Source organism: Cricetulus griseus, chromosome 2, assembly GCF_003668045.3.
Source record: "Cricetulus griseus strain 17A/GY chromosome 2, alternate assembly CriGri-PICRH-1.0, whole genome shotgun sequence".
NCBI classification, from domain to species: domain Eukaryota; kingdom Metazoa; phylum Chordata; class Mammalia; order Rodentia; family Cricetidae; genus Cricetulus; species Cricetulus griseus.
In genome coordinates, this window is record NC_048595.1 from 247,191,949 (window position 1) to 247,213,184 (window position 21,236).

Genomic DNA, 21,236 nt, shown 5'->3' on the forward strand with positions numbered 1-21,236 from the left:
GAGGCATTTTCTCAATCGAGGTTCCCTCCTTTCAGGGGACTCTAGCTTGTGTCAAGTTGCCATAAAACTAGCAAGAATAGGAAGGTTTTTTCATACTTTCATTCTTCAGTCATAATGCAATACTGTTGAATAGACTCACCATCATTGACTGTGGTTGGTGTTCCAGTGTTTTTCCAGAAAAGATTCTAAACCCCCTTGTAATGAAGTTCTAGATGTGAATGAAATTCTTTTGTTTTCATTTTCCCTTCTTCATGTATGTTGAAAGGTTATTTTCTAGAAAATGTCATCTGTTCACTTGCCTGACATACATGGATGCTCATTCCTCTGTCTCCTTGGCACTGAACTTGCCTGTTTTCGTAAATGGTTAACCTTGCACTATTGAAATTGTAAGCTACTGCTCTTCGGAGAGTGGGGAAGTGATGGGATTCAGGTCAGCGCAAGCAGCAGTGTCATTGCTTATTGCTAGAAGTCATGTCCGTGTGCTTCATGGCTCTGAGAAGCTATTAACGGGCAAAACCTGAGTGCCAGAGAAGCCACACACTGCCCATAGCTCAGAATAGCTCTCTACTTTCATGGGGACAACAGCAGTTGTGTCAGTTCTCCTTGAGTGACGTGGTTGATGGCATGGAGGATTCAGGTTTGGCCCACTCAGGCTCTGGGTCTTTCTGGCCCTTCATTGTCCTTGTGAGTCAAGCATATGAGTTAGTTGAGTGATATAATATGAGAGTGTATATGTCAGTTACACTGATGAAGCTTAAACAAGGTCTTAATATAAAAATTGTTTAGCTTAAGATTAAGAATTCACATACATAAATGTGATAAGTTTTGTGAAAGGAAATATATGAACCTTGCTGGCAATATCATTCATATTAGTAAATATTACAAGGCAGTGGACAGAAAACTAAATAGAGAAGTTTCTGATTGCCAAAGGAAATTATGGGCTTTGGGAAGTCAAGTGTCAAAAAAAATAGTGAAAAGCATTATGAGATAACATGAGGCAACGCTATCTAGTCTGTCAGTATGCCCAGGTTAAGATCAGAAAACGGGAATGTGAAAGCCTTGCTAAGTGAGCCTCAATTTTTCTAGTGCTTACATCATACTCTTTACATCCATTGTAACATATCCTATTGTCACATGCATGATACTTAATGCACAAAGAGCATGATTCTAATTATGAATGACCTGGTTTCTGTTTCTCAGGGGGTGCAAAGTCATCTGTTTCATAGTCATGATTTTCATTTAAGAACTGGAGACACCCCAGTGCCATGGGGTTGCTGGCCTCTTGAGCTCATTACAAATTATTTAAATGTACTATAGGGAGCTCCCAGATGAGCTAATACGTGTGGTACTAAGATACCTTTCTTCCATCTGTAAGTTTCTCTAATGTGTGTTCCCCTTGATTAAACATTCAGTAGCCCATAGAGAGGTACAGTAGCAAACATAAACATAGTGAATCTATCATTTAGCAAAAATCAGAACTGGATTAACATTTCAGAAAGGAATAATGAATCAAGAAAATGGAATTGACTTTCAAGTGAACGTTTCATTTCATCAACTGTTAGGAAATTTTTTTAAAAAGGCTGTCTCTATGTAAAATATTCTTATGTTGAATTTTATGGGAGTTTACATATGGCAAAGGGTAATGGTAGCAAAAGTCCTGTAGTAACTGTCTCCTCTTATCTGGTGGTGGTGGCACAGGCCTTTTATCCCAGAACTTGGGAGGCAGAGGCAGGCAGATCTCTATGAGTTTCAGGCCAGCCTGGTCTACAGAGCTAATTTCAGGACAGCCAGGAGTATACAAAGAAACCTTGGGGATAGAGAGATGGCTTAGTGGTTAAGAACGCTACCTTGTCTTCCACAAGTCCTGAGTTCAACTCCCAGCAACCACATGATGGCTCATAACCATCTGTAATGAGATCAGTGCCCTCTTCTGGCCTGCAGGGATACATGTAGAACACTGCACACATAATAACTAACTAACTAACTAACTAACTAACTAACTAACTAGATAAATAATAAATAAATAAATAAATCTATCTTTAAATGAAAAAAGTCATCTGCTCTGATTTTGTTTCCATTGAAAGAAATTAACTAGGTAAAATAATATACTGGTGTAGTTTAAGTAACTTTCTATACTTTCCACTACTCCCAACATAGCTATAAAATTTTCTCAGGTAAAATACTTCAGTTTCCAACCTTCTTAGCCACTTGGAGTAGGAGAAACGAACCATCTCCCAGGAGGGAGGAAACCACTTTCTGTGTCTGTAGTCAACTGAAAAATGCCTTCTAAATTTACTATTTTACATAGGTATGGGTCTGCCAGTGGTAAAGCAGTTTTGTATACATGGTTATATTAAGGAATTTGAAATGGTCATGTGGCCTGGCATCTTTCACATGGCTCCCAAGGAAAACCCAATTGTCTATACTAGCGGACAATAGAGGGTTATTTGACTTTGTGTAGAACAGAAATGAACGAGGAACCCACATAACACTGCAGCCACTGCAGGAATGTGCTGAAGGTCCATACCTCCAGCAGCTCCCAGAGGTGGAACAAACATGTAACCAAGTTTTATCTAGACTCTATGTGAGGTAGTAAACTTCCTGATACCATGTTTCTCACCTGTCCTCTCATACTAATTTCAATTTTCTGGTTTCAAGAACTGTTAGAGGCTGAGTTTTATTGAATACATTGAGTTTGTCAGGGTTTGTCACAGTGGACAGAGGCCACTGTTGTGATGCAGCAACAGCTTTTACAGTGGAGATACTAACCTAGGGCTCCTTTTGATGCTATCTCCTTGACAAAGAAATAAAACAATGGGGAAGCTGATAGCATTAATTTATCTTATTACAAAGATGGACATACATGGAAGTATCTTTTGCCTTGGCATTTACTTTGTTACTGACATTTTCTGGCTTTCTGGCTTCTTTTTTTCCAATTTTGCATTTTATTGATTGGCTGGATTTTGATAACTGACATATATTTTTAAAAACCATTGTAATAGGAATAATTGAGTGGCGACCATCCTTCCATAGTGGCTTACTTGATTTCACACATTTAAACATTATTTCAAATATTAAACAAGTAAAGGAGGCTGAATATATAATTGGGATTTTCTCATCATAGTTTGGCTGCAGAATAATGAATGTAAGTCATTAATGGAAAGTTAATTGGGAGCGTTGGCAAAGTTTATCTTGTATTTTGAGGATTGCATGCATCACTTGATACCTAGTGTACATTTGGGATTTATTTGCACCACACCTCTGGGTCTAGTAGCATATTAAGTTATGAAGAATATTAGCATTGCTGCAAAACAATTACTTGTTCATTTGCTAACTGATTAAAATTCATGCATAATTTATTGAAATGAATAGAGATTTTATAAATAAATCTCCTTGTTCTCTGGGGTCTAAAAACAAAATACATATGCTAATATAAGTTTTCTTTTTACCGCCAACATCAAAAGTTTAATATGTAGTGGGATATTAGTCTCCTTAATGTGAGTTTCACTTATAATTGTGCTGCTAACCAGTGTGTATACTTCTTACCTTCTTTGCATTTTGTGACAGTTCCAGCTTGAGCTCTGGCTTTGATTACTGACTGTTTTAGTTTAGTCTGACCATAACAATGGCATCAAACTAATCAGGAATGTTGCCATTCCTCAGGCCAGGCACACAATACATCAAACTCATGTCTTCCCTTATACATGCCACTAGATTCAATATCAATCACTGAATTTAAGGTTTTTTTTTTTTTGAGGGGGGGGGCATCAGGCCGTCAAACAAAAATCTAAAATAAAGCAAATAGCATCACACAGACAGCTTGCTCATGATACTTTTAGGAAATTTAGTTTCTTAGACTCTCCGTGATAGTTGTGAAAAGATTCTGTGCAAAGTTAAATCATGCACTCAAGTTGATCTTGTCATTGCTTCGATGAATTTTATTTTTGAAAGTTGGCCTCCTGGCTCCAGATTTCAGTTTTGTATGTTATTGTTTCAAACACAAATGAAAGAAAGCCTATGTTTGTTTCTAATACTGGTTGGTTTATGCTGGCTTTGCCCCTATCCCTCAGCCCTTTACCTCTTGTTCTATCTTCTTTCCACTTGCATTGTTTGTTTTCTCTGGTGAATGTGGACAGGCACACACATGAGGCTAGGCATTACAATATCTATACATTGGCAGTTGAAGTAAGGTTTGCAATTTATAATCTATATTTTTTCCTCTTTGTTAAGTATCACACCTCATGGGTCACTGGTGAGCATTGAAATGATGAGACATTGTTGCTTGGTGGGAGAGTCTCTGTGAGCTGTAAATTTAACTTGGTTTCCTACCGTAACAGAAATTGGTCAGTAGATGAGCCATCGGAATGAAAACAGGCATGCAGGCAGTGAAGCAGGCCATTCTATCAATAATTAGAATGCTTGAGAGACATTGGCATTTCCTAGGATGTTCTTCTCTTGATTCCATTTCAGCTTAGCATGCAGAGATTGCATTCCCTTTCTGTCTTCCCATCTATTAAAGTTTTGTAAGCGCTGAGCTTCAAGTTGTGAGGCTAACAATTGGTACGTTTTGTTGGGATGAAAATCAGCATCCATCCTATTTTATCGGATGAATGAGAACTCTAAAATGTTGGTATGGTTCAAGTGTTTCCTTTTGAGATGAACTTCATTTCTGAAGTTCATTTGTGGAACAGGCCATACATTGTTCACTAAGGACAAAATGGCAGCCATTCTGGTAATTTTTTTTCCAAACCATTAGAAGAGACATGTATGTGGAGAGTTTGGAGAGCAGGTATTAGGAACTTCTTTCTGTAGACATAGTGCTGGATGTCTATGACACATATAACACACAGGAGTAGGGCTGTTCTCACTTTACACACGAGGATGGTAAATCACAGATTACATTATTCTTTGACAGCCAGTCTGGAAGCTATTTCTGTAATGGCCCATGCAAGAGGAGACTACTTAGATTCATAGTTATTTCCAATAGGGAAACATTCCTCATGTCTTCTGTAAACTGTTTCTCTTATATTCAACTCCCATTTAAAAATACAAATGTCTCCTCCACATTATGTGAATACCCATTGTACAGAGCCTTGTCATTAGTAGTTGGTAAATATGCTATGTGTTTTTAGTCTCATAAACTTTGAAGTTGTAGTCTCAAAACTTTAGTCTATCTAGAGATCCAGGCCAGATAGCCTTGACCTAGTTTTGTGGGAATTTTGATTCAGAGGATTTTTAAGTTAGTAACCTTTTGAAAATCATAAATAAAACCCAAATGTTGGGCCCTTCCTGAAAATTCTTGATTCATTTAAACTTGCCTTGGCTCCTGAGACCCTTTCTTTGGAGTCCCTACCCCACATAACATATTGTCATTAAAAGTTCAAAGGTTATTGTCTGTGTAGTCTTGACTTGCACCTTTTTTCAGGCCGCTCCAACTTGGAGCACTGTGTGGTAATGGTAATAGCTGTCCTCCCTATGATTTCCTGTGACACTGCAGCATTAATTCTTAAATCAATTTTGGGACAATTATCACCTTATTAACATTAGTACTTTCTTTTAAAACCTTTCAACTCCCTGAGAAGTGTGAGAATGGTCCAGAAGTCGAAGGGAAACACCAGCTGATGACAGTCTACTAAGGAGACGCCAATGCTCTGTATTTCAGTGGGAAGGCGGGCAGACAGAGCAAGCTCTGTGGACTCCCCCAGAGACAGCCCAGTCTTTCACCAGCATTGCCATTAGGGAAAACCTACTCTAATACATTATTCATCATGCTGTAAGTTCAGATGTTGAAATAATATTTTCCAAAGTTTCTGTCAAGCAAAATATCGTAAGCCAACCAAAATTAAATTGCAGTGTCCCTTTGACATTTGAGCTTAATAAGTGACATATTGCCTATCTCATGCTACTGCACGGGTCAGTGATATATAACAATGGGGGATTTCTTCTCGGAGTAAATTTCAATTTCCTACTATGTGAGGTCGGTGTATGACACCAGCTTCCCTCCTAGCTTACTGAGCCTCCTGGTTAGCTCATCTGCTGCAACTTTGAAGCTGCAAGAAGTAAAGTAAGAGCAGAAGCAAAAATAAATAATGGGCAGGAAATATTAGAGCCCACCTCCCTCCGAGTCTGATGAGACCTGATCCTCTCCAGTGCTTTTCTTTAGATCCCTGCTTACTGCTACTTTCTCCCCTGGAAATGCATGTTTTGAAGAAGAAGAATATTCTGCTAAATTGAACAAAAGCGTTCATAAAACCAATGGCTCTTTAAAACACTGTTGCTGCATCACTGCCTTCTTGGTCACATATGGATAGTATATGGAACATCTTTACTTAGAATATATGTTATTTTTAATATGTCTCTGTTTTAGAGTTTAGATTCACATCTAACTAAAGTATGCACATACCTGTCTTTTCTAGAACCTCCAAGACCAATTGCTCCTCCCCAGCTGCTTGGCGTTGGACCTACTTACTTGCTGATCCAACTAAATGCAAACTCCATCATTGGCGATGGCCCCATTATCCTGAAAGAAGTGGAGTATCGAATGACCTCAGGATCTTGGACAGAAACCCATGCTGTCAATGCTCCAACATACAAGTTGTGGCATTTAGACCCAGATACAGAATACGAGATCCGTGTTTTGCTCACAAGGCCTGGTGAAGGGGGCACTGGGCTCCCAGGACCTCCACTGATCACCAGAACAAAGTGTGCAGGTAAGGCTCTAACAACCATAATTAACACACATATGCAATTAAAGGTTTTGATAACTTGTTGCATGATTTAGATGTACTATATTTTCATTGAATTTTTTGTTTGACAATTTCATTTACATGTAGTATTAATTATGATTGTTGAAATCCTGGCCCCCAGGGCACACCCTTCTAAGAGTTCCACTGAGTTTGGTTATTTATCACCTTGCTTATGTAATAATATGCCTGATTTAAGAGCAGTTGGAGTGCTCATTTGAAACTCCCCTACTATTTGATGAAGCCCGAGTGTTTTCTCACAAAATGCCTTTGATGAGCTTTCTGTTTTCTGTGCAAAATATCTCTGGTAGTTCTAAAACATTTTCACCTCAAGTAAATACTGTAAACCTTTTTACCATGTAGAAATGATCTTCCTCAATGATTTTATCTTCAGTGTTGAGGTCATACAATAGAGATAAGAAACTAGACTCTAGGACTATAGAGAGAGAGAACTCATTTGGTATAGTGCCTGCCCATCAAACATGAAAGCAGTTCGGGTCCCAGCACCCACAGAAAACCTGAGTGTGACAAGTGTTATTGCTCCTCTGGGATTTGAAGACAGGCCAATCCACAGACTTCACTGGCTCTAGGCAGACTGTGAGTTCTTAGCAGAGTGAGAGACTGCCTCAAAGAAATAAGTGGAAACAATAGAGAAAAGTGCCCTGTGTCAACCTCCAGCCTCTATATGCACACACAGATAAAAATAGAAACAAATGAAAAATGACTGTACAGGGTACCTCAATGAGATAACTTTCCTGTGTGGGAGATTAGCTCAGCAGTTCAACATTTCCTAGAGAGTGCAGAGGGTTTTCTTCGACTCTGCCTGAAAATGTGTACCGAAAACCATACCCTCAAAATACAAGAAAGTTACAATGTAATATGGTCTTTGCTGTACTATATTGGAGAAAATTCTTAGCTATGCAAAGATTAAACATTTGACCACCTCTTATTTGAGTCCACTTTTACTTTAATATTTATTTTCCAAATTATAATTTTTAGTTTCAGGGGGCATTTTTATGTCAATGAAGCATTAGGTGAACATAAACTCTCTCTCTATCTCTCTCTCTCTCTCTCTCTCTCTTTCTCTCTCTCTCTCTCTCTCTCTCTCTCACACACACACACACACACACACACACACACACACTCACACACACACACACACACACACCTAGGACACTTAAATGGGAATTTCTGAAAATGGAAAACTGCACCATGGGAAGCTATAAGAATATTAAGTACTTATAAATATCTTCTTGAACATCTGCTTATTATTTACAACTTTATTGGGCAATTCACCAAGAATTCTGATTTAGAGCACAGCAATCGATAAATATTTTTATTGCAGTTAAGTTTGTATTAATGATTAACACCTGTTTTGAGTGTATTAAACTTGTGGGCATGTTTAACTGTTAAGTCACTGGTTTGGCGGTTAGGAAGTAGAGTCCTCTAAGGTGTTGATTGGCATCTACTTGCTTCTGGCAATTCAAATATTGTCACATAGCTCAGCTTGAATATCACAGTTGGTTTTTAGATATTCCTTAGATCTGCAACCTCTTCTTCAAGGTTTTATGAGGAACTGTTCTCATGATGCTATAGCAACTTTCTACAGGGAAGATAAGCTGAGCTCACACCCTCAACCAGGGGAAAAAGTCATTGCAAAGGGGAAAAAGTGATGAAATTGAAAAGTTTACTCTCTCCCCAAAAATTAATATTTCATGCTAACACTAATGACAGTTGAGTCTATTTTACTAAAGATAGTAACAAAATATGTTTTTTAACAGAAATTACTATCTTAGTAGTTAATCTTCATAAATTATATTAAAATTATAACAGTTGATAGCAATATGCTATTCCAGGAGTCTTCCTCTTGACTTTGTTTACACTTCCTTTTGAGTATCTATTGTGATTCCTTATTTTTAATTTTCAGCAGAATAGGCCATTAATAATTAACAGCTGTACAGCAGATTTTTATGAAACTGTTTAACCTCAAAAATACTTGAGACTCATTATTGGTGAGTGAGTTGTGAAGATTACAAGTAAATGTTTTTAGGGCCATCACGCTGTATTAAGTGGGTGAAAACACGAGTTAATGAACATTGATTTTTTTCCGTATTGATGCCTGTTTTCAGAGTGTATTGAACCAACAGAAGAGAAAATATGACTGGAAATCACTATACCACTATACGAATAATCTTATTTGGGGGAGAAAGTAGAGTAAGAATATCTCCCAGTCACAGTTATTTTTGGTTTAGAAACATCTTGATATTTAGGAATTATATAGGCCCTTTCATCTGGTTCCTTATTTGAGAAACATTTAATTTGTGTATTCATCATGAATTTGAATGATACAGGTCCAATAGGTTGGTTGTCCTTTTACTTCCAGATATAGGAATTTCAGACCATCTTCCATCCATGATAAATCCTTGCTGATGTTTGTTGTAGTTGGTATCTTTCCAAAGATAAAAATCTGATCTAGATTTTTAATTTTAATTTCAAAGGGATAATATCATTTTCTGCCATTCAGTTATTCTTATTGTATTTTCTTATGTTATGCCAAGTATAATACTAGCCAAAGAGTAAATTAACTACCATACACTAGTCTTTCAAATTTCATTTTAGTGCACTTTTAAGCTTATGATATTTTGTGTCTAGTACTAGTACACGTCATTTGGAAGACATCTGCCAGTAAATAACTTTCCAACCGGGAAGGGCTTTTTCATTGTGCACATTGTTTACAAGCTTCCACTTTTACAGGAAAGTGTGTGACTTATGGCTACTGATGAGTACGACATTAGAATCAATATATAAAGTTTTGTGTCATGTGATGTAATCTCACCAATCATAGTAATAGAAGACGAGTAAACAAAAGTTGTAGCTGATAAAACCTGGCTACATGCATAACTAACTTATTCCTGAAACAGCACAGCTTAATATTCCCAGCTTTGTTTGTACTGAAAGCAAAAGAAATTGCTGCTGAACACTCAAATATATGTCGTGCTTTAAACATATAGCCCTCTCACGCCAAAGTGTATTAGTTCACCATTTTCTGAAAATGCCTTCCTTATTTGGTAAAGCATTTTTGTTTACCTTCTAAGGAATATTAAAATCATTTGGTAGGTGCAATTACCTGCTTCAGGGTCTCAAAAGTTGGGAGAGGTGGTAATTATGTACTGTAATGGCTGAAGCCACCTACGCCGCGGTTCATGCTTCTCCGTGAACACGACGCAAGTGATTATTTCACTGTTGGTCTACAGCCCGACCCATGTCATTGTTCACATAATGTTTCTTCAGGCATTTTATAAATTTTACAAAGAGCCATAAATGTGAAGTTGCCTTAAGTGGGAAGTAATTCAAATATTCTATTGAACAATCTGAAAGTGTATACTTGCTCCCCCCTCCCCATGTCTGTTTCCTCTGGGTATACCATCTGGTATATAAACAGAACAAAAATACAGTTTCTGCTTCTTATTATATGGAAATAAAATATGCCATCCTCAGGAACTGTCTACATTGCATGCTTTCTCAATTGCACATTAGAATTGTTTCTTTAAATTACCTCTGCTTCTCAATCCTGGAACTGCTTACTGATTAACTGCCATTTTGGCAGCATATCCTTCACAAGCAAGGTCAACTATTTAGTGTCCACAATGCAATATACTTACACGTTTGGGGATACTACTCTGTACTCTTACATTGAAGTTCAAGGCTCTCGGCAGTTTTTAGCAGACACGTGGATCTATGAAACAGCAGGAGGGGAAGATCTTCATTTAAAAGGAACAGTTACTGAACACACGTTTCTTCCAACCGAGAAGAAAAGAAGTCATAGCTGGACATTTTCCAGATTCCTTGCTTTGTAGGATTAAATTTCAGCCCTTTAGCTATAGCGTCATCAGCCTAGGAATATTGACTTTTACTCTGGTCCAAGATAGTTATCTGTCTTAAAGACTAGTTACCACTGGCACTCAGCCTAGAGCTTGGAACAAAGTAAAATTGGTTTGGTTTAATAGTGTTAGGATGGCTGTTCCTTCAGTTTAAATTGAAGGCTTGTATCAATGTTTTTTTTTTTCATTAAAAAACATTTTAACTTACAAATGATTTATATGTTATTAAAATCATTTTTGAGTGTGACTTGAACAAAAACAATGATTTTGTTATTGAGGTCAAGAAAATTACAGAAGTTGCTGGAGTGATGGCTCAGCAGTTGAGAGCACAAAGGTCCTGAATTTGGCTCCTGAAAGCCATATTGGCCAGCCTAAACCCTCTGTAACTCCAGTCCTGGCTATCTGATGCATTCCTAGCGTCCTCAGGCACTTGCAGACATGTACACACATACCCCTCACACAAAGAGACACATACACATACCTGTTTTTTTTTTTAATGAAGTAAAGATTAAATCTATAATAAAACTGGCACAGGGCTAGGGAAATGCTCAATGGTTACTGCAAATACAGCAAATGTGGTGTATGGTGTTCAGTTCCTAAGAAGTTAAGCGCATGCTGGTTGGGCATCATGGCTTACCTGTTAACTCTAGCCACAAGAAAGCCTGAGACGTGCAAGAATAGGTCCCTATATAAACTTGCTTTATCAATGAACTCTTGGTTCACCTGACAGATTCTGACCTCAGTGAAGAAGGTTAGGAGCAAGCAGGGAACACCCCAGAAGCCAACCTGTGGCTTCATCATACACATGTACCACTCTTGTACATGCATACCTACACATGTGTGTGCACTGATGCTTAGGTGAACACACATAATACACACACACCACACATAGATGAATGTACCATGCACATGAAAATAGGAAATATTAAAGTAATGAAAAACAGCTTACCAATTTCCTAACAGTCGAAAAGTTATACCCCATTACATTTCTTTCTTTTTAGTGAATAATGATCGGATGTTGTGGTTCATGTTGTATCGTCTTTATTCTGTTTGAAAAGACTTGTTCCCAATAAGTGTTCATAACTTGCTACTTTGTTGGCAGCACTGGTTTAAGTGTCAGCGCTTCAGTGTGACATGGGTCATGCCTTCAATGTCAACCCTGAATTGTAAACATAGGGAAGTGCAAGGACAAGCCAGTGACATTCCAAGCAGAGGGAAGTACATGTTTCACCAGCTGTAAACACTGTTGGTGCTCTGTGGGTGCTTCTAAATAGAGACGGGTTCATGGGAGTATTGACCACTGGTTGAATTGTGGCTGCTGCTTAGCTGTGGTCAGTTTGAACATATTTCTGCTGTGAAGCAGACTGAAATTACCAGCTTGGATTTTACCATCCCATCTCTGAGGAGGGTGATCCAAAGGAGTCCCAGTGGCAGACAGAACATAAAAATGCATTTATAATTGCCTATGCATGTATGCTTTTATGTATACTGCTAAAGGGAAGATTTTAGGTTTTTTTTTTTTTTTTTTTGTGTGTGTGTGTGTGTGTGTGATACAGGATACAGTGCCTTGTAATCTTCCCTATAACCTTGTTATTATATCAGATAATTAATAGGGGATCTACAAATACTATCATTCTTGATAATCAAGACAATCTCTTCCAAAAAGAGATTTTAAAAGTAGTTTGTAAGTACTCTTATTTCTTTGTTTGAAGTACCTTTTGTTTTCAAGACTGGATTTCCTAGTTTCATTAATATGTTTATGAAACCTACAGTACAGAATACTGTTTTAGATAAGAAAATAGCCAAAGACTACTATAGTTTTGATGGTTCACTCATTTCATGCATTTGATCACAGGCCTTGTTTCTGCCAATTGCCATCCTCAGGACTGAAGGTGTACCTAATATGACAGCATGACAGGATTTTACCCCCAAGACTCTAGTATTATCACCATACCCCCCCAAAGTACAAAATGCTGGCATTGGGTGTGTTGGTCAGAGGTGCAGGTATGGCTAACATTTGTGACGTGGTTTATGCCCCAGGAATAAGAAAGGGAGATTTTTAAAAAAAATTAGAAATATCAGGCACCTTCTCATCAGAAAACCAATTTTCTTCAAGCACTGTTAACTTTTTAAAACAGAGATGCTTTCATACTTGCTTTGCAAAGACCCTAAGCTTATTCCCAATCCCTTACCTATAATATAATGCCTATTATAAGCCCTGCCCAGAGTGACCATGAAGGTAGGTCAGTTGCTCCTTTTATTGTCCTCAGGGACTTTATAATAAAGATGAAAGTATTAAAAGGACTGGTATAATCTACTCCACAATTTCAGTCATCACAAAACTGCTGTTTCTGTGACTCTGTGGAGTTTTTAACTTCTAGGAATATATTCTGTATTTCAGGCATAGGGTGCCAGGTAACTGGCATGGCAGTCCTACTAATGGGCTATTTACTTGGGTTACTCAACCCCAGGCTCCTGAAAGAGAGACAGATGCAGAATCTTGTTGCATACTTCCTTTGTTGTAGTGGGCTTAGGAACAGTGTTACAGTTATTCCCATTGCTCAGCTCTGTTCACAGTTACTTAAAGGTAACAGCGTCAGAAGAAATGTAATTACCTTTGCTAACTAGAGTTGGCTTGGCTTCAGCATTAGAATTTCTCAGCTGACTTACGTCTGTGATGAAAAGCATTTGACAAACCATGAAAATGACACTGTATTTATTTATCTTCAGTGCTTTACCACATGTTGAGTTGGCTAATGGCATCACTAAGTACACTTTATTGGCTTCATTGTTTTTTATTGAGTTTTGCATATTACAATCAAGCTGACAGGTGGAAATACCTATCAATCTTATGATATGTCACAGACTTCCCCTCAAGTCCTAGGATTTTTATTTGATATGGATAGCAAATAGAATTTTTTCAAGCAGACTGGAAATGGTACATCAGTAATGTCTTAAATGATAATTACACAGTCTTGTCTGATGAACAAAATAACTTAAGTACAATTAAAGAGATGTAGATCCAACATTTAAAAAATGAGGTAATTGTGGTAACAAGTTCAAGAGTGACCGCCTGTGAGCCTCTGACCTCATGATGCATCGCAAATAGTCAAGGTTTTTTCCTGATTAAAACTTACTTCTGCCTTCAATTTTTATTCTGTGTTCAGGCCCTTATTGAATTACAACATGAATTCTTAGATTTAAAAGAAGAAAAACAACAAATAATACTCAGGCGAAAACCATTCCCCGACTTTCTCACTCATTCATTGGGTTTGATGGCTGATTCTGAGATAAGGCTATGTGCTCTTATTGGAGCCTATTTATCTATATCTATCCAGTTAGTACTGTGAGGAGGTTTGGTCATTCTGCACAGTTTCTTCATGATAAAAATAATTTTCATCATTTCATTTGACTCAATATAGAACTAAACATGGAGCCATCTGCTTAAGAAGTCACTTTCCCACATGGCTGTGGTGATGGCTGCCTTTAATCCCAGCACTAGGGGGACAGAGACAGGTGGATCTCACTGAAATCCAGGACTGCTTGTTCTACAGAGTGAGTTCCAGAATAGCCAGGGCTACTCAGTGAAACCATGTATCGAACCACCTCCCCCAACTAAAATGAAGAAGTCACTCGCCCATCTTCTCTCCCTGGTTCTAGCATATGGTATCATTGTACCTAATGATTCTATTTTCTCTCTTTATCCAACATATGTGGAACCATGCAGGGAGAGGAGGTACATTAAAAAGAAAGAGATAATATGCGGATTTTATTTTAAAGTCTTAAATTTGTATGCTTAAAATACTATATTGTATTTTCTGGCCCCAGTAGAAAATGAACTCTAAAGGGTTGGAACTCATGCTTTTCATGTAACCTCAGGCAAAATCTGTATGAATTCATCTGTCACTACATATGACATGGCCTAGAAATCACTGGGTGATGTCCATTTTAATTGTCTCAGATGAATCTTCTCAGTGAGGTTGATTTTTAAAGAATAGCTTCACTTCTATTTCCAGGTCAATATCATTATTTTTATATATTGTACATCATTTCTTCTTTAAAGCATATAATAAGGAATCAGAAAAACATAATTTTTTATCTGTTACTTACCACAATCTATTTACAAGTCCTTTGTCGATATATACCCTACATTCAAAATATGTTTTCCTAATATTTTGCACTGTTACAGGCAAACCCATATTTTATTGCCAAACTTGTGTGTGTAATTCTTTCTAAGGGTAGTATATTTCCTGGTATGGGTACGTTTTTTGTGGTTTTTTTTGTTTGTTTGTTTTTGTTTTTGTTTTTTTGAGGCAAGGATTGGAATGGTCAGTGGTACAGATATTCAGAGTCTCTCCCTACAGGAAAGCATTTCAAATGCTTTGTTGCTAGAGAATGCACAGTAACTCTCTGTTTGAAAGCCATTCTTGAGTTCTTTCACTTCTAGGAAATTCTGCACTATAGGTAGCTATGAAAATTATGCCATGTGCCTCACTTCCAATCCATCAGCCCCATTCAGCTTAGCTGGAAACGATAGGACAGTGCTGCTCCAACTCTGTATCCTTGGAGCTTTCTTACTAGAAATGCCACATTTGGTAGACTATATAAAATTCATTCACCGAAATTATTTTTTTAGTATGTACATATAAAACAATAGGACTGAGGCGAGAGATATCACAGTTGGTAACGTGCTGGGAACATTTGAGCTCGATTTCCAGAATCCATGCTTCATTTTTCTTTTAAAGTGGACATGGTGGTACATGATTGTAATACTATTGCTCAGAGCGGGAAGGAAGCAGGCCTTGCCTGCTTCCTGAGCTCCAGGTCCCTGAGGCTCCCTGTCTTAAAACACAAGTTAGACAGTGTTTGAAAAACAACACTCTAGAGTAACCTCTGGTCTCTACATGCTCACACATGCGTGCACACATGTTCACAAGTACACACATAACCAAGTTTTGCAAAGAGGATTTAAAGAAGAATTTTTACATTTAAAAATCATTTTAAATTATTTTTTATTTGTTTTTGTGTTTTAGCTATTTGTGTGTTTCTATGTCCATGTATGCATGTGTGGGCCAGAGGATAATTTCTTTCACAAGTCTTTTCAGCATTCATGGGTCTTGGAATGCAACTGAGGCCATCTTGCTTGGAACTAATAACTGTCTTTACCCACTTGGCAATCTTGCCAGCCTGCAAAGAACATTTTAAAAACATTTCTTATTACTATCATATTCATAAGAATGTTGTGACAATATTGTTTGTCTTCATTTTCCTATGGCTGTGCCTGTAGTTTCTTTAATTGCATAAAATACATGTAATTTTTTGTTGTGCTTCTTTGGCTGTCATTCTGTCATCCTTTTTCCTGTGTTTCTGCTGGACAGTTCATCATCTCTCATCACTATTAATATTCTACCCCATACATGTACTGAGTTTTCTTTAGCCTTTCTTCTATCAGTGGCAGTTTGGACTATGAATTCTTGCCACTGTGAATTCTAAAATAAAAATAATGTTCTTATCTTCCCATGTCTTAAATGCTGTTGATACACAGTGTTCAATTATTTATTTTTCACAAATATTGTAATGATGCTGTTTTGAACAAGCATGCACATCCCCCATGTGGCTACAGTGAGAGGAAGTATTTTATAATTTTTCATCTGCAGCTTCCCCATGAATCGCTCACTAATCTGCTCACTTGGGCTCATTAGTCAATTGATTTGATCAACATCACAAAGCTACTGGATTGGAAAGGAAGAGTACTGTTCGTATTGTGTTTTCTTTGTGTGTCCCCTGTATGTTTGGCAGACAGGTACTGAAACAGCCCACTATTCTAAGATGAAAGTTCTTTTGGGGCTCCCGGATTCTATTGTAAGCAATTGTAATCTGTAACCTGGATCAGGTGTCTATGAGGTGCTGGGCAGAGCACTGAGCTCTTGGGAGTAGATCCAGGTTCCCTAAGTGCTGGTCCGTGCTGAGTTACTCAGTTTCTAAACACAGTTTCCATTGTTTAGAAAATGGATGCACTAAGCTTGCATAGATGAGCTCTCTGGCTGTGCGTGCTGATCTCTGAAAGATGGGTAGAGTTTTATGAAGCAGCAGAACAAAGAGCTTTCCCATTATAATTTAAGGTTTGGTCATCAGTAAACTGTATGATTGAATCTGGCTCTTGTGCCTCCCAATGGATAACTCACTCTGTCTCTCAAATGTCCCATCTTTGTTCTGTCCAATAAGGGTGAATAATTGAAACTGCCCCTCCACTGTTGATGACCTAATCAGTGAGAGGTGTGCTAAACTTCAGCAATAGTTCAAAATTTTCCAGGAATTGTGTCTCTGGTTGTGAAATATGAACTAGAGAAACTTTTGAGTGTGTTAATTATTTCACTCTAAGGATATGTATCAAACCCGTCCTGCTTGTTTGCATATCATGATTGCATATGTTTTGGGGCTGTTGCTGTGTGGTCTACCTTTCTGTTGGAAATGCTATGTGATGCTTTACTCTTCGTCTTGAGAAATGAAAACTGTAGTAGCAGCAGTATTCCAGAATGAAATGGTGGCCAGTGCAGCTTTCCTTCATCACCACTATGGAAGAACAGAATGCATGTTTAAAACTAGTACTTCTTTTCTGCCTGCTACTAAAGATATTCAATGCATCATGCCTCTTTAATGCTGTGTGAAACACACAGGAAACAAGTAAGCCTTATTATATGTTAAGCAATGTCATTGAAGACATCCCTCCTTATTTTATGAAGAGTCTAAACATGCAGAGAATCTAAAAAAAAAAAAAAAAAAAAAACACCTATGCAGTCAACAGGCCTCTTATCTGCCATTGCACTCTGTCATGCCTTGGGCTTGATGCCCTGCATTTATCTACTAATACATTAATTATTAACACAAGGGAGAGGTTTTTTTGTTTTTCTTTTTCAAGAGAATCAATTGTTTGAATGTTTTATTAGAATATTTAGAATGGCTTGTTTTCCAGAAATAATTTTCTAGTTGTGATTTATAGAAAGGAGTGAGAGCTTTCTGGGAGATTTGAAGGCTGCTCTTCAGTCTAAGCAAAAATTGATCAGTGCTTGAGCTGAGTCAGTAGAGATAAGAATTCCAATGAGAGGCAAGCCTGGAAGAGATTTGAGATGCACAATCAGTAGAATTTGGTGACACACTGGAAGTGAATTCTGGCTTGGGAAATTAAGGGATAGTGACAAGTTTTCACTTCAGGAGTAAAACATTCGGGGAAATCTCATAAAGAAAGTATCTGCTTATTTTGAGAAATGAGATAGTGGGTGGGCAATTACATTCGTGATCCATGGTTCAACAAACAAGACAGAGAGCAGGGCATACTGATTCGAGTGTAGTCACCATTTCATTCATTTTGTGAGTGTCACCGTACACTATCACTTCCTTGACTTAGACACTGAATGGCCTTTTAGCTCGAATTTTTGACAGTATCAAATTGTGTGGGTGTTATGGATAGAACCTGTTTATGATGCACATAGAAATCAGTAAAAATATACAATAGATTGGGTTGTGCTTAAGAATTAAACTTGCTCAGTGTATTCTTGCACAGAGCCACCAGTTTGGTGAATTGTGACATGCCTAGGTGCATGTTAGGTGTCCTCTCTAATGGGCAGGCAGGCAGAGAAGGATAGTAGTTTGGACTTCTGCTTTAGTTGGCTTTCTTGGCCATCCTTAGCTGACTTGCCAGGAACTAGTGTTCATTTGGGGTTTCTGTCTTCTTCTCAACATTGTTCTCTCACCTCCTACTGCCTCTCATGTTAACAGTATTGATGCCCAGTTGCCAAACTTGCAGTAAACAGGCACCCTCTTGGGACACTCCAAAAACATGTGAACAGTGATTAACAGCCATCTACCTGTGCTCCTTCTTATTTGGGGGTGTACTGAATACCACAGATAATGTAGTAGTTGGTGCCTGACACTTACATGGTGGTAACCCTCCTCCCCCAATTCTGACCATGAGCACTTTGCTTTTGGTCTATACAGTCTCATTCTGCAAAACCTCAAATCAGAAGCCTCTTTAGAACAGAAGTAAATATTTAGACTTTCCGGGGATTTTGACTAGAGCAGGGTAAATAAGTATATATCTCTACTCAGGGGAAAGGAAGGATGTTTATATCTATCTGACTTCACTGGAATGTTCTTATAAACTGAGAAAAGTAGGTCAGCAAAACTGAGTTATTTTGCCGTAAGATCTGCAGAACAAATCTCTCAAAGAAATAATTCCACAGCTGACTGTTATTAGGAAGAAAAGATGGGATACATGTCAGTGACTCATTCCAAAACAGGCATTGACTCTAATGTGAGACATACAGGATAAGGGTATTTTATTGCCATGATTTAAGATCATCTCTTTTCATTTACAGTGTTTTCATTATTTTGGAAATTGCTGATTAGATCCCTTTAAAGCTGTGGTTAGTCAAAATCATAATTTAGTTGGGTAGAGTTCTAGAAAAGGTTCCCCAAATAATAGGCCAGCTGGCTTTCTGTTTCTTTAATAGATTCCTGAGATTTTCATTGTAAGAGGGAAGGTTTGTTTTGCCTTATGGTTTCAGGGGAATCAGTCTATGATTGGTTGGTCATGATATTATGGGCTTGCAGTAACCCACCTCTGCAGGAGCCAACCTGCTCTCTTGTGGTCAAAGAACAGTAAAGAAAAGAAAGAGACAGAGAAAGAAAGAAAAAGAAGGAAAGGAAGGAAGAGAGAGAAAGAGATAGGAAGGAAGAGGAAAGAAGGAAGGAAGGAAGGAAGGAAGGAAGGAAGGAAGGAAGGAAGGAAGGAAGGGAGAGAGTAAGAAAAAGGGTTTAGTAAAGCTCCCACATTCCCTTTGAAGGCATACATACCCCCAGTTTCAGTTTCTTAAGTCACTTACACTATGGTCTGGTATATCAACAATAAAACTTCCAGGCATTCTAAGGCAAAGCTTTATTTTCTAGGCTTTTATAAAGGAGCAGTCCCAGTGCCCCCCTTCCCCCAATAGCTTCCTTAAATCTTCTAGCACTCACCAGAGTAGCTCTCTGGAAACCAAGCCTTTGTCTATGCAGTGCTTTGGAAATGCTTGGGTGCTAATATCTAGCAGTCACCTCAAGTTGCTTGATCAGTGCATTAATTTTCATTTAAGATCATGTGTTCGTATCATTCCTTTGGAGAAACTGGTTATGAGAGAAACAAATCTGGAACCCTGCCAAGCCCTGAGAGACAAGTTTGACAGAAGTTTGTATATGTGCACTTGTAACACTGAAGTTAAACGGAGCAGTGTTACTCTTCATCTCAATTATAAGATCAAGAGCTGATGCGGAAATTAGAAATATTCTTCTTTTACTATCCAAGAGGATGCAGTTATAGCCCTGCAACTCAGACCTCATCAGTGTCTGACTTACAGAAATAAATGTGTCCCTGCCTGCAGGAGTACAAGCAAGGTGGCTGACCGCTCCTATGTACATAACATTTTAGTGTTCCTGGGACCAGTAAGGTATTTATTATATTGTTATTTTGAGCAAGTAATATTGCGTGCGTCTTCATTTAAAAAAATGTATTCTCAGCTTGGACAGGTGGTATTTAAGTATTTGGGAGCGAGGAATGGTTTGGCACACTAACAAGGCATGTTACGAGCACCTGCCTTGAAAGGAACGAAAGCAACTTAGACATTTTCCATGACTGCCCGCTGCTAAGGTGCTTGCCTTAGCCCCCCAACAACCTCATGCTTGTGGCAATAACCATGTACTGTCACATTTTTTTAACTAACATGAAAGCACAAGTCAATCTTTTTGACAAATACTGCCTCACTTCTGGCTTGGCAAATTTTTGCCACTCAAACCTCACTGATATGTAAGCAGCTTGTGACATGCTGCCTGAAAAGGCTCTGGATTAACTGGATTGATTAAAAAAAAAATCTTTTACTTGTGATGTTCTCTTTCTCTCTCTCTCTCTCTCTCTCTCTCTCTCTCTCTCTCTCTCTCTCTCTCTCTCTCTCTCTCTTTTTAGCTCCATCTAGTTTCTCTTTCTTCTACATCCCTTACCCCCTCCTCAGTTACCTAGTTCATATTGCTCCTCATTCCTTGTTTTTTTGTTTGTTTTTTGTTTTGGTTTTCCTTGGTTTTTGTTTTGGTTTTTGAGACAGGGTTTCTCTGTATTGCTTTGGAGCCTGGCCTGGAACTCACTCTGTAGACCAGGCTGGCCTGGACCTCACAGAGATCTACCTGCCTCTGCCTCCTGAGTGCTGGGATTAAAGGTGTGCGCCACCAATGCCAGGCCTCATTCCTTGTTTGTTACAAATGTGTGAAACTGTTATACCATGTCACCAAGGAGAAGCAAGAGAACGTGTATGTAACACATACCAGCTCATATGTGAACTCAATTCCTGAAAAGACCAAGTGTTCATTATTTATCCCCTTAGCAATGAAACTCTTTTCTAATATGTCAGTTATTGGGAGATGTGAGTATTCTGTATGTTTGCATATTGATATCATTATTACAAGTTTTATTATTCTAGGTGTCCTTTGCAATGATGTGTAGATTGGAGTTAGTGTTTTAAATGTTTTCCTTTGATCAAACAACTTATGTTTCACTTATGAAGTACAGTGGTTTCTCTTTGAGATAGCA

The 21,236-nt window shown here is 38.1% G+C and overlaps 1 protein-coding gene across 2 annotated transcripts in view; it reads left to right on the top strand.

The window, feature by feature from the left end:
- The window catches only part of LOC100763249 (receptor-type tyrosine-protein phosphatase kappa), a 530,034-nt gene that overhangs the window by 313,228 nt on the left and 195,570 nt on the right, over positions 1–21,236 (top strand). For both annotated transcript variants that reach the window (XM_027402864.2, XM_027402866.2), the window contains exon 7: positions 6,417–6,710. In XM_027402864.2, the coding sequence (XP_027258665.1) occupies positions 6,417–6,710 (294 nt within the window). The remainder of the gene's footprint in view (positions 1–6,416; positions 6,711–21,236) is intronic.